At 44.1% G+C, this 12,730-nt stretch overlaps 1 protein-coding gene across 1 annotated transcript in view; it reads left to right on the forward strand.

Annotated features, from left to right (window-relative positions):
* The window catches only part of LOC139759288 (uncharacterized), a 39,511-nt gene that overhangs the window by 2,572 nt on the left and 24,209 nt on the right, over window positions 1-12,730 (forward strand). Inside the window, exons 2-3 of the mRNA XM_071681429.1 lie at window positions 5,168-5,376; window positions 11,873-12,014. Of these exons, the coding sequence (XP_071537530.1) occupies window positions 5,168-5,376; window positions 11,873-12,014 (351 nt within the window). The remainder of the gene's footprint in view (window positions 1-5,167; window positions 5,377-11,872; window positions 12,015-12,730) is intronic.

The raw sequence follows: 12,730 nt of genomic DNA on the forward strand, positions 1-12,730 counted from the left end.
GTGGTTGAGAGAGCAGAAGAGGGTGTTTTGAAATGGTTTGGGCACATGGAGAGAATGAGTGAGGAAAGATTGACCAAGAGGATATATGTGTCGGAGGTGGAGGGAACGAGGAGAAGAGGGAGACCAAATTGGAGGTGGAAAGATGGAGTGAAAAGGATTTTGTGTGATCGGGGCCTGAACATGCAGGAGGGTGAAAGGAGGGCAAGAAATAGAGTGAATTGGAGCGATGTGGTATACAGGGGTTGACGTGCTGTCAGTGGATTGAATCAAGGCATGTGAAGCGTCTGGGGTAAACCATGGAAAGCTGTGTGGGTATGTATATTTGCGTGTGTGGACGTGTGTATGTACATGTGTATGGGGGGGGGGGGTTGGGCCATTTCTTTCGTCTGTTTCCTTGCGCTACCTCGCAAACGCGGGAGACAGCGACAAAGTATTAAAAAAAAAAAAAAAAAAAAAAAAACGTTCTTAATACTGGTCCTTAATTATCAAACATTGTTCAACATTTAGATAAGTCATTAAAGTAATTGCAAATTGCTTCCATAAGTTATTTATTAAATGAATTAAGATAAACTTGAATTATCGTAATTATATCGTAAGTACACATCAAAGGAAATGGTCAATATGTTGATTAAAGTTATTAATTGTTTTTTTAATATTATATGTGGGATACAGTACGGGGTCGTTATGAGGTAACAAGGTAATTACCTGAGGCAAATTGTTAACCAAACAGAGTATTGATTCCCTCGCTGTTAACCCAATTTAATTATTGTTAAACCATGTTAATTATTGTTAACCATGTTAATTATTGTTAACCTATGTTGATTATTGCTAACCCAGGTTAGTTATTGTTAATCCATACTAACTGGTTTGTAGCCAGTTTTTATATTATTTTAACGCAATGTTAGTCTTGTTAACTATAGTAGTGTTGACCCAATCACTGTTAACCAGTGTGAACCCCCTGTTAAATCAAGCTAACCTCTGTTAACACTCGTTAACCGTTGTTGACCTGTGGTAATCAGCATTTAACCACTGCTAACCTGTGTTAACAACTGGTCATCCCATTTTGTTATTGTTAACCCCCAAGCTCGAAGCTGTTAACGTGTGTTAGTCATTTTTAACCCGTGCCACCCGCTGTTGATATTCATGTTAATCACTGTATCCCTCCCCCCCTCGTTAACCGCTGTTAACCCATGTTAACCGCTGATGACCCAGGTTAACCTCTGTTAACCCATGTTAACCTCTGTTAACCCATGTTGACCGCTGTTGACCCAGGTTAACCTCTGTTAACCCATGTTAGATATTACTCACCGATGCTAAACGGTGTCAGAAATGTTAAATAATGTTAACCCTCTTCAGCCACCGTTAACTGCATGTAAGCTACTACGTAGCTTCACGCTCCGTTGGTTTCGTTTACAGTGTGTGTGTGTGTGTGTGTGTGTGTGTGTGTGTTAACGGCGGTCAACGCACGTAAAACGTGGTAGATTGCGTTGTACACTTGCGCTCAATACAGCCTAGCGAATATACCATAGGATCGTACCATCGTGCTCAAGGGTTATATATATATATATATATATATATATATATATATATATATTCATATATTATACTTTGTCGCTGTCTCCCGCGTTAGCGAGGTAGCGCAAGGAAACACGAAAGAATGGCCCAGCCCACCCACATACACATGTATATACATACACGTCCACACACGTACATATACTTACCTATACTTCTCAACGTATACGTATATATACACACACAGACATATACATATATACACATGTACATAATTCATACTGTCTGCCTTTATTCATTCCCATCGCCACCTCGCCACACATGAAATAACAACCCCCTCCCCCTCATGTGTGCGAGGTAGCGCTAGGAAAAGACAACAAAGGCCCCATTCGTTCACACTCAGTCTCTAGCTGTCATGTATAATGCACCGAAACCACAGCTCCCTTTCCACATCCAGGCCCCACAAAACTTTCCATGGTTTACCCCAGATGCTTCACATGCCATGGTTCAGTCAATTGACCACGTCAACTCCGGTATACCACATCGTTCCAATTCACGCTGTTCCTTACACGCCTTTCACCCTCCTGCATGTTCAGGCCCCGATCACTCAAAATCTTTTTCACTCCATCCTTCCACCTCCCACTTCTCGTTCCCTCCACCTCTGACACATATATCCTCTTTGTCAATCTTTCCTCACTCATTCTCTCCATGTGCCCAAACCATTTCAAAACACCCTCTTCTGCTCTCTCAACCACGCTCTTTTTATTTCCACACATCTCTCTTACCCTTACGTTACTCACTCGATCAAACCACCTCACACCACATATTGTCCTCAAACATCTCATTTCCAGCACATCCACCCTCCTGCGCACAACTCTATCCATAGCCCACGCCTCGCAACCATACAACATTGTTGGAACCACTATTCCTTCAAACATACCCATTTTTGCTTTCCGAGATAATGTTCTCGACTTCCACACATTCTTCAAGGCCCCCAGAATTTTCGCCCCCTCCCCCACCCTATGATCCACTTCCGCTTCCATGGTTCCATCCGCTGCCAGATCCACTCCCAGATATCTAAAACACTTCACTTCCTCCAGTTTTTCTCCATTCAAACTTACCTCCCAATTGACTTGACCCTCAACCCTACTGTACCTAATAACCTTGCTCTTATTCACATTTACTCTTAACTTTCTTCTCCCACACACTTTACCAAACTCAGTCACCAGCTTCTGCAGTTTCTCACCCGAATCAGCCACCAGCGCTGTATCATCAGCGAACAACTGACTATATATATATATATATATATATATATGCCTTTTTTTCCCTAGTATTTGCCATTTCCCGCGTTAGCGAGGTAGCGTTAAGAACAGAGGACTGGGCCTTTGAGGGAATATCCTCACCTGGCCCTTTTCTCTGTTCCTTCTTTTGGAAAATTAAAAAAAAAAAAAAGATAAACGAGAGGGGAGATTTCCAGCCCCCCGCTCCCTACCCTTTTAATCGCCTCTTACGACACGCAGGGAATACGTGGGAAGTATTCTTTCTCCCCTATCCCCAGGGATGATATATATATATATATATATATATATATATATATATATATATATATATATATATATATATTGGAAAGGATCACAATTTTGCGCGTGATCAAGATATTCCTATGAGTCCACGGGGAAAATGAAACACGAAAAGTTCCCAAGTGCACTTTCGTGTAATAATCACATCATCAGGGGAGACACAAGAGAGAAATATAACAGTCACTTGATATACATCGAAGAGACGAAGCTAGGACGCCATTTGGTAAACATGTGATTGTCCAAAACATATAACGAGCGTTCATAAACTTATCATTTTACAAATCTTATCCACAATAAAGTTATCTAATTTGTACAGACCATCACTAATATTAAGATTATAATTCTTTGTTTATTTAATAATATAAAGATTCAATGATATTTCTCGTGGTAATAGAGTTAGAGTTAATAACTGAGATGGCGTTACTCCAGTCAATACAATGATCATAGTTTCTAACGTGATTAAACAAGGCATTTGATTCTTGTCCCATTCTTATACTATATTTATGTTGCTTAAGTCTAACAGAAAGATCCTTACCAGTCTGCCCAACATAAACCTTATCACAATTTCTACATGGCACTTTATAGATGCACCCAGGAGAATTTTCTGGTGAATTCCTGATTAAGATATTCTGTATAGTATTATAGTATTTTACTTTACTTCCCATGTTGCTTAAATCCTTTAATGTAAATGTTGCCTTCAGCAACCATGATACTATAAAGAATACCTTAATATATAAACGCACATACACATACGTATATATATCGACATATACACACACAGACATATACATATATACACATGTACATATTCATACTTACTTACCTTCATCCATTTCTGTCGCCACCCCGCCACACAAGAAACAGCTTCGCTATCCCCTGATTCATCGAGGTAGTGCCAGATAAACACAAAAAGGCCACATTCGTTCAAACTCAGTCTCTAGCTGTCATGTGTAATGCACCGAAACCACAGCTCCCTCTCCACATCCAGGCCCCACAGAACTTTCCATGGTTTACCCCAGACGCTTCACATGCCCTGATTCAATCCATTGACAGCACGTCCACCCCGGTATACCACATCGTTCCAATTTACTCTCTTCCTTGCACTCCTTTCACCTTCCTGCATGTTCAGGCCCCGATCACTCAGAATCTTTTTCACTCCATCTTCCCACCTCCAATTAGGTCTCCCACTTCTCGTTCCCTCCACCTCTGACACATATATCCTCTTTGTCAATCTTTCTTCACTCATTCTCTCCATGTGACCAAACCATTTCAAAACACCCTCTTCTGCTCTCTCAACCACGCTCTTTTTATTTCCACACATCTCTCTTACCCTTACGTTACTTACTCGATCAAACCACCTCACACCACACATTGTCCTCAAACATCTCATTTCCAGCACATCCATCCTCCTGCGCACAACTCTATCCATAGCCCACGCCTCGCAACCATACAACATTGTTGGAACCACTATTCCTTCAAACATACCCATTTTTGCTCTCCAAGATAACTCTCGCATTCCAAACATTTTTCAATGCTCCCAGAACTTTCGCCCCCTTCCCCACCCTATGACTGACTTCCGCTTTCATAGGAGTCTTCCTCCCCCCCAGGTGTTGCTGGGGACCTGCTCCGGGGGGTGGATGTGCCCCAGTATAACCCCAGGTGTTGTCTTCCTCCCTCCCCCCCAGGTGTTGCTGGGGACCTGCTCCGGGGGGTGGATGTGCCCCAGTATAACCCCAGGTGTTGTCTTCCTCCCTCCCCCCCAGGTGTTGCTGGGGACCTGCTCCGGGGGGTGGATGTGCCCCAGTATAACCTCAGGTGTTGTCTTCCTCCCTCCCCCCCAGGTGTTGCTGGGGACCTGCTCCGGGGGGTGGATGTGCCCCAGTATAACCCCAGGTGTTGTCTTCCTCCCTCCCCCCCAGGTGTTGCTGGGGACCTGCTCCGGGGGGTGGATGTGCCCCAGTATAACCCCAGGTGTTGTCTTCCTCCCTCCCCCCCAGGTGTTGCTGGGGACCTGCTCCGGGGGGTGGATGTGCCCCAGTATAACCCCAGGTGTTGTCTTCCTCCCTCCCCCCCAGGTGTTGCTGGGGACCTGCTCCGGGGGGTGGATGTGCCCCAGTATGCCTTCGCTGGGGATCAAGCCACACTCAGCTGTTCGTACGACCTGCGGGCAACGCGTCTCTATTCCCTCAAATGGTACCACAATGGCACGGAGTTCTACCGTTATGTGCCAACAGAACGTAACAGACCCATTAACATCCACCCAAGTCACAAATTCCCCGTTACGGTAAGTGTTCTCAACTGTTCTCTTGTGCCAGCCCAGCTACATGTTCTCTGTTGCTGTGTGTTCTCTTCAACTATTCTCTTCTGTTCTCTTGTGCCAGCCCAGCTACAAGTTCTCTGTTGTTCGTTCTCTTCTACTGTTCTATAGTTCTCTATAATGTTGTTCTCTACCGTTCTCTAGTGTTGTTCTTAACCACTTCTGGTGTTTTCTACCGGTCTCTTTGCCGTTGTCTAATGTTCTCTCCCATCAGGCCCTACAGATCAGAACAAATGAAGAACACCAGCCCTGACCTGTAGTTCTCTGTTATGATGAGTGTTCTCATTGGTTTCATCTGGTGTTCTATGGTTTCTATTGGTTCTCTGGTTCTCTAAACACCAGACATCCAGCCCAGCAGGTGTGTGTGTGTTCTCTAGCGTTCTTTAATGTTCTTAACCATGTTTTTTGTTATGAACCCTGAAACCTCACCTGTTCAGTATAACTAAAATCTCCCTCCTGATTATGTATTGGTTTCTAGTGCATTGTTTTCTATTGTACTCTGTTCTTCCCAGGTGTTCTTTTGTGGTTTGTTCTCTCGTATTCTCTGGTGTTCTTCATTTTCTGTTCTTCAATATTCCCCAAATTTCTTAAATGCTCGTTGTGTTATTATTTGAATTGTTTATATATATATATATATATATATATATATATATATATATATATATATATATATATATATATATATATATATATATTCCTATAAGTCCACGGGGAAAATGAAACAGGATAAGTTGCCAAGTGCACTTTCGTGTCATAATCACATCATCAGGGAAGACACAAGAGAGAAATATAACAGTCACTTGATATACAACGAAGAGACGAAGCTAGGACGCCATTTGGTAAACAAGTGACGACCCGAATGGAGGAGGAAGAGGTAAAGATTTTCTTGTCAAATTGGACTTGTCCCAAGTCTATAGACACAGACCCTCACTGATCCATTCCTCCTGGACACCTTCCCAAAAATGATTAGTCATGTAGCCTGGCTAACTCATTGTTCTATGGGGGAAAAATAGAGGGGAAAAAAATAGAAATTAATCACGTTTGAGAGGTTATAAACAATGGTCGTGTGATTTCCCGACCCTATTTTTCTTTCTCGATTACATGACCCTGATTGGGCACCGTTGTCTGACTCTGAATTAATACCTTATTTTTACCCCCCCATTTTCTTTTGTCATTTTTGGTTTTTTCTTGTTGTTTTCTCTTCAACGTCCCGAAGCCCTTGCCACGGCTGGAGTCGAACCCGGGGACAGTATGATTAAACTACGGCTTCCCTTCATCCGAAAAAGAAAACGTGGGAGATGATAGTGGAGTGGGGGAGGAATGGGATGTATTTAGGGAATCAGTGATGGATTGCGCAAAAGATGCTTGTGGCATGAGAAGAGTGGGAGGTGGGCTGTTTAGAAAGGGTAGTGAGTGGTGGGATGAAGAAGTAAGAGTATTAGTGAAAGAGAAGAGAGAGGCATTTGGACGATTTTTGCAGGGAAAAAATGCAATTGAGTGGGAGATGTATAAAAGAAAGAGACAGGAGGTCAAGAGAAAGGTGCAAGAGGTGAAAAAAAGGGCAAATGAGAGTTGGGGTGAGAGAGTATCATTAAATTTTAGGGAGAATAAAAAGATGTTCTGGAAGGAGGTAAATAAAGTGCGTAAGACAAGGGAGCAAATGGGAACTTCAGTGAAGGGCGCAAATGGGGAGGTGATAACAAGTAGTGGTGATGTGAGAAGGAAGATGGAGTGAGTATTTCGAAGGTTTGTTGAATGTGTTTGATGACAGAGTGGCAGATATAGGGTGTTTTGGTCGAGGTGGTGTGCAAAGTGAGAGGGTTAGGGAAAATGATTTGGTAAACAGAGAAGAGGTAGTGAAAGCTTTGCGGAAGATGAAAGCCGGCAAGGCAGCAGGTTTGGATGGTATTGCAGTGGAATTTATTAAAAATGGGGGTGACTGTATTGTTGACTGGTTGGTAAGGTTATTTAATGTATGTATGACTCATGGTGAGGTGCCTGAGGATTGGCGGAATGCGTGCATAGTGCCATTGTACAAAGGCAAAGGGGATAAGAGTGAGTGCTCAAATTACAGAGGTATAAGTTTGTTGAGTATTCCTGGTAAATTATATGGGAGGGTATTGATTGAGAGGGTGAAGGCATGTACAGAGCATCAGATTGGGGAAGAGCAGTGTGGTTTCAGAAGTGGTAGAGGATGTGTGGATCAGGTGTTTGCTTTGAAGAATGCATGTGAGAAATACTTAGAAAAGCAAATGGATTTGTATGTAGCATTTATGGATCTGGAGAAGGCATATGATAGAGTTGATAGAGATGCTCTGTGGAAGGTATTAAGAATATATGGTGTGGGAGGAAAGTTGTTAGAAGCAGTGAAAAGTTTTTATCGAGGATGTAAGGCATGTGTACGTGTAGGAAGAGAGGAAAGTGATTGGTTCTCAGTTAATGTAGGTTTGCGGCAGGGGTGTGTGATGTCTCCATGGTTGTTTAATTTGTTTATGGATGGGGTTGTTAGGGAGGTAAATGCAAGAGTTTTGGAAAGAGGGGCAAGTATGAAGTCTGTTGGGGATGAGAGAGCTTGGGAAGTGAGTCAGTTGTTGTTCGCTGATGACACAGCGCTGGTGGCTGATTCATGTGAGAAACTGCAGAAGCTGGTGACTGAGTTTGGTAAAGTGTGTGGAAGAAGAAAGTTAAGAGTAAATGTGAATAAGAGCAAGGTTATTAGGTACAGTAGGGTTGAGGGTCAAGTCAATTGGGAGGTGAATTTGAATGGAGAAAAACTGGAGGAAGTGAAGTGTTTTAGATATCTGGGAGTGGATCTGGCAGCGGATGGAACCATGGAAGCGGAAGTGGATCATAGGGTGGGGGAGGGGGCGAAAATTCTGGGGGCCTTGAAGAATGTGTGGAAGTCGAGAACATTATCTCGGAAAGCAAAAATGGGTATGTTTGAAGGAATAGTGGTTCCAACAATGCTGTATGGTTGCGAGGCGTGGGCTATGGATAGAGTTGTGCGCAGGAGGATGGATGTGCTGGAAATGAGATGTTTGAGGACAATGTGTGGTGTGAGGTGGTTTGATCGAGTGAGTAACGTAAGGGTAAGAGAGATGTGTGGAAATAAAAAGAGCGTGGTTGAGAGAGCAGAAGAGGGTGTTTTGAAGTGGTTTGGGCACATGGAGAGAATGAGTGAGGAAAGATTGACCAAGAGGATATATGTGTCGGAGGTGGAGGGAACAAGGAGAAGAGGGAGACCAAATTGGAGGTGGAAAGATGGAGTGAAAAAGATTTTGTGTGATCGGGGCCTGAACATGCAGGAGGGTGAAAGGAGGGCAAGGAATAGAGTGAATTGGAGCGATGTGGTATACCGGGGCTGACGTGCTGTCAATGGATTGAATCAAGGCATGTGAAGCGTCTGGGGTAAACCATGGAAAGCTGTGTAGGTATGTATATTTGCGTGTGTGGACGTATGTATATACATGTGTATGGGGGTGGGGGAGGTTGGGCCATTTCTTTCGTCTGTTTCCTTGCGCTACCTCGCAAACGCGGGAGACAGCGACAAAGTATAAAAAAAAAAAAAAAAATATATATATATATATATATATATATATATATATATATATATATATTCCTATGAGTCCACGGGGAAAATGAAACACGGAAAGTTCCCAAGTGCACTTTCGTGTAATAATCACATCATCAGGTGAGACACAAGGGAGAAATATAACAGTCAGTTGATATACATCTATCTATCTATCTATCTATCTATATATATATATATATATATATATATATATATATATATATATATATGTATATAGATAGATAGATAGATAGATAGATAGATAGATATAGATAGACAGATATATATCAGGTTTTCCCAGGGAGGTGGGTTCGAGTGTGGTCTTCTGCCACACATGTGGATGAAAGATGGTCTTCCGTGGTCTCTGATGTGTATATAGAAGTCATCCACTAGGGACTCGAACCATACAGGAGCAGCCACATTGAGGGAACGAGTGTTCTCATCACATTACAATTGACCTACGAGCCATACAGAGGTCAGGTCAGGTCAAAGTTCATAGAGAATTTATTAAATACATTTTCCTGGTGTTTATTCCGCTGTTCATCAAGGGGGAAAATATGAGTCATGGAAATTCGTTAAGGATTCGAACCGGGCGCCCACTTGTGGAGTCAGCTGTTAAGATGAAGGGGTGGTTGGCGTGGTTAACTATGGGGGATTACTGAGGATTTAATGGTCCTCTGGTGATCCAGCAGTTAGCGTGTGTCGTCACCTCATTGTTTTAACGGCGGAACGACCCTTGAGCACGACGGTATACGACCCTTGAGCACGACGGTATACGACCCTTGAGCACGACTGTACACGACCCTTGAACACGACGGGGGGGGTACACGACCCTTGAACACGACGGCACACGACCTTTGAACACGACGGTACACGACCCTTGAACACGACGGTATACGACCCTTGAACACAACTGTACACGACCCTTGAACACGACGGTACACGACCCTTGAACACGACGGTACACGACCCTTGAACACGACGGTACACGACCCTTGAACACGACGGTACACGACCCTTGAACACGACGGTACACGACCCTTGAGCACGACGGTACACGACCCTTGAACACGACGGTACACGACCCTTGAGCACGACGGTACACGACCCTTGAGCACGACGGTACACGACCCTTGAGCACGACCCCATGTGTTTCGTCGGAATGGCATTGTTCAGTGGTATAACCACTTCCCCTTAGCAATATTCCACATGAACGTGTTTTACCGAAACTTTTGCCACCTGGCGGGGAAGTGGTGAAGTACTGGTATGGGGGTCAGTGGTCGTGTGCGTTGGAAATTATAGTCGCGCGTCAACAGAAAGAAAACAGAACCCCTTTCCTGTTGTATATGTATGGGAGAAAGTTTTACAAGTACAGAGGAAAGTTTTAAACGCAAAGGAGAAAGTTTTGAGACGTATTGGAGAAAGTTTTTAGACGTATAGGTGAAAGTTTTTGAACGTATAGAAGGTTTTTGAACGCAAAGGATGAAGTTTTTAAACGCAGAGGAGAAAGTTTTGAGACGTATCGGAGAAAGTCTCTAGACGCATAGGGACAAGTTTTTGAACGTATTGGCGAAAGTTTTTGAACGCAAAGGAGAAAATTTTGAGACGTATTAAGGAAAGTTTTGAGACGTATAGGGGAAAGTTTTTGAACGTATCGGAGAAAGTTTTTGAACGCAAAGGAGAAAGTTTTGAGACGTATTGAGGAAAGTTTTGAGACGCAAAGGAGAAAGTTTTGAGACGTATTGAGGAAAGTTTTGAGACGTACAGGGGAAAGTTTTATATCTGTAAGGGAAAATTTTGAAATGAGAAAGTTGTGATACAATGGAAATAGCTTTAGACACACATAGAAGAATTTAGATATATATATAGAAGGTCCTTTTAGACTGTCAAGCTATGTTAGTTATAATCAATATATGATATGATGGGATATACCATTATATAATGATGGGATATACCATTATATAATGATGGGATATACCATTATATAATGATGGGATATACCATTATATAATGATGGGATATACCATTATATAATGATGGGATATACCATTATATAATGATGGGATATACCATTATATAGTATGATGTGATATACCATTATATAGTATGATGGGATATACCATTATATAGTATGATGGGATATACCATTATATAGTATGATGGGATATACCATTATATAGTATATATCACCAGTAGTCACTCTTACTATAACTCATTTTAGGTTTAAGGTAGCTTAAAGGGGGTTTGGGGGGGTCCTGCTACCCTCCCCCAGACTTTACTCTCTCTCTCTCTCTCTCTCTCTCTCTCTCTCTCTCTCTCTCTCTCTCTCTCTCTCTCTCTCTCTCTCTCTCTCTCTCTCTCTCTCTCTCTCTCACTGATCTCTCTCTCTCTCTCTCTCTCTCTCTCTCTCTCTCTCTCTCTCTCTCTCTCTCTCTCTCTCTCTCTCTCTCTCTCTCTCTCTCTCTCTCTCTCTCTCTCTCTCACTGAGAGACTCTCTCTCTCTCTCTCTCTCTCTCTCTCTCTCTCTCTCTCTCTCTCTCTCTCTCTCTCTCTCTCTCACTGAGCTCTCTCTCTCTCTCTCTCTCTCTCTCTCTCTCTCTCTCTCTCTCTCTCTCTCTCTCTCTCTCTCACTGAGCTCTCTCTCTCTCACTGAGCTCTCTCTCTCTCTCTCTCTCTCTCTCTCTCTCTCTCTCTCTCTCTCTCTCTCTCTCTCTCTCTCTCTCTCACTGAGCTCTCTCTCTCTCTCTCTCTCTCTCTCTCTCTCTCTCTCTCTCTCTCTCTCTCTCTCTCTCTCTCTCACTGAGCTCTCTCTCTCTCTCTCTCTCTCTCTCTCTCTCTCTCTCTCTCTCTCTCTCTCTCACTGAGCTCTCTCTCTCTCTCTCCCCGTCACAGGAGCTCTTCCGTAACGACCATCGCGTGACGCTGTCACTCACACATCTGACAGTCTCAGCCTCCGGCCGCTACCGCTGTGAGGTGATTGCTGAGCATCCTAGCTTCCGTACCGAGGCGTCCTCAGCTCACATGACGGTCCTGAGTGAGTATTACTGTCTCCCAGCTCCCGTACCGAGGCGTCCTCAGCTCACATGTCGGTCCTGAGTGAGTATTACTGTCTCCCAGCTCCCGTACCGAGGCGTCCTCAGCTCACATGACGGTCCTGAGTGAGTATTACTGTCTCCCAGCTCCCGTACCGGGGCGTCCTCAGCTCACATGTCGGTCCTGAGTGAGTATTACTGTCTCCCAGCTCCCGTACTGAGGCGTCCTCAGCTCGCATGACGGTCCTGAGTGAGTATTACTGTCTCCCAGCTCTCGTACCAAGGCATCCTCAGCTCACATGACGGTCCTGAGTGAGTATTACTGTCTCCCAGCTCCCGTACCGAGGCGTCCTCAGCTCACATGACGGTCCTGAGTGAGTATTACTGTCTCCCAGCTCCCGTACCGAGGCGTCCTCAGCTCACATGACGGTCCTGAGTGAGTATTACTGTCTCCCAGCTCTCGTACCAAGGCATCCTCAGCTCACATGACGGTCCTGAGTGAGTATTACTGTCTCCCAGCTCCCGTACCGAGGCGTCCTCAGCTCACATGTCGGTCCTGAGTGAGTATTACTGTCTCCCAGCTCCCGTACCGAGGCGTCCTCAGCTCACATGACGGTCCTGAGTGAGTATTACTGTCTCCCAGCTCCCGTACCGGGGCGTCCTCAGCTCACATGTCGGTCCTGAGTGAGTATTACTGTCTCCCAGCTCCCGTACTGAG

Source organism: Panulirus ornatus, chromosome 32, assembly GCF_036320965.1.
Source record: "Panulirus ornatus isolate Po-2019 chromosome 32, ASM3632096v1, whole genome shotgun sequence".
NCBI lineage: Eukaryota > Metazoa > Arthropoda > Malacostraca > Decapoda > Palinuridae > Panulirus > Panulirus ornatus.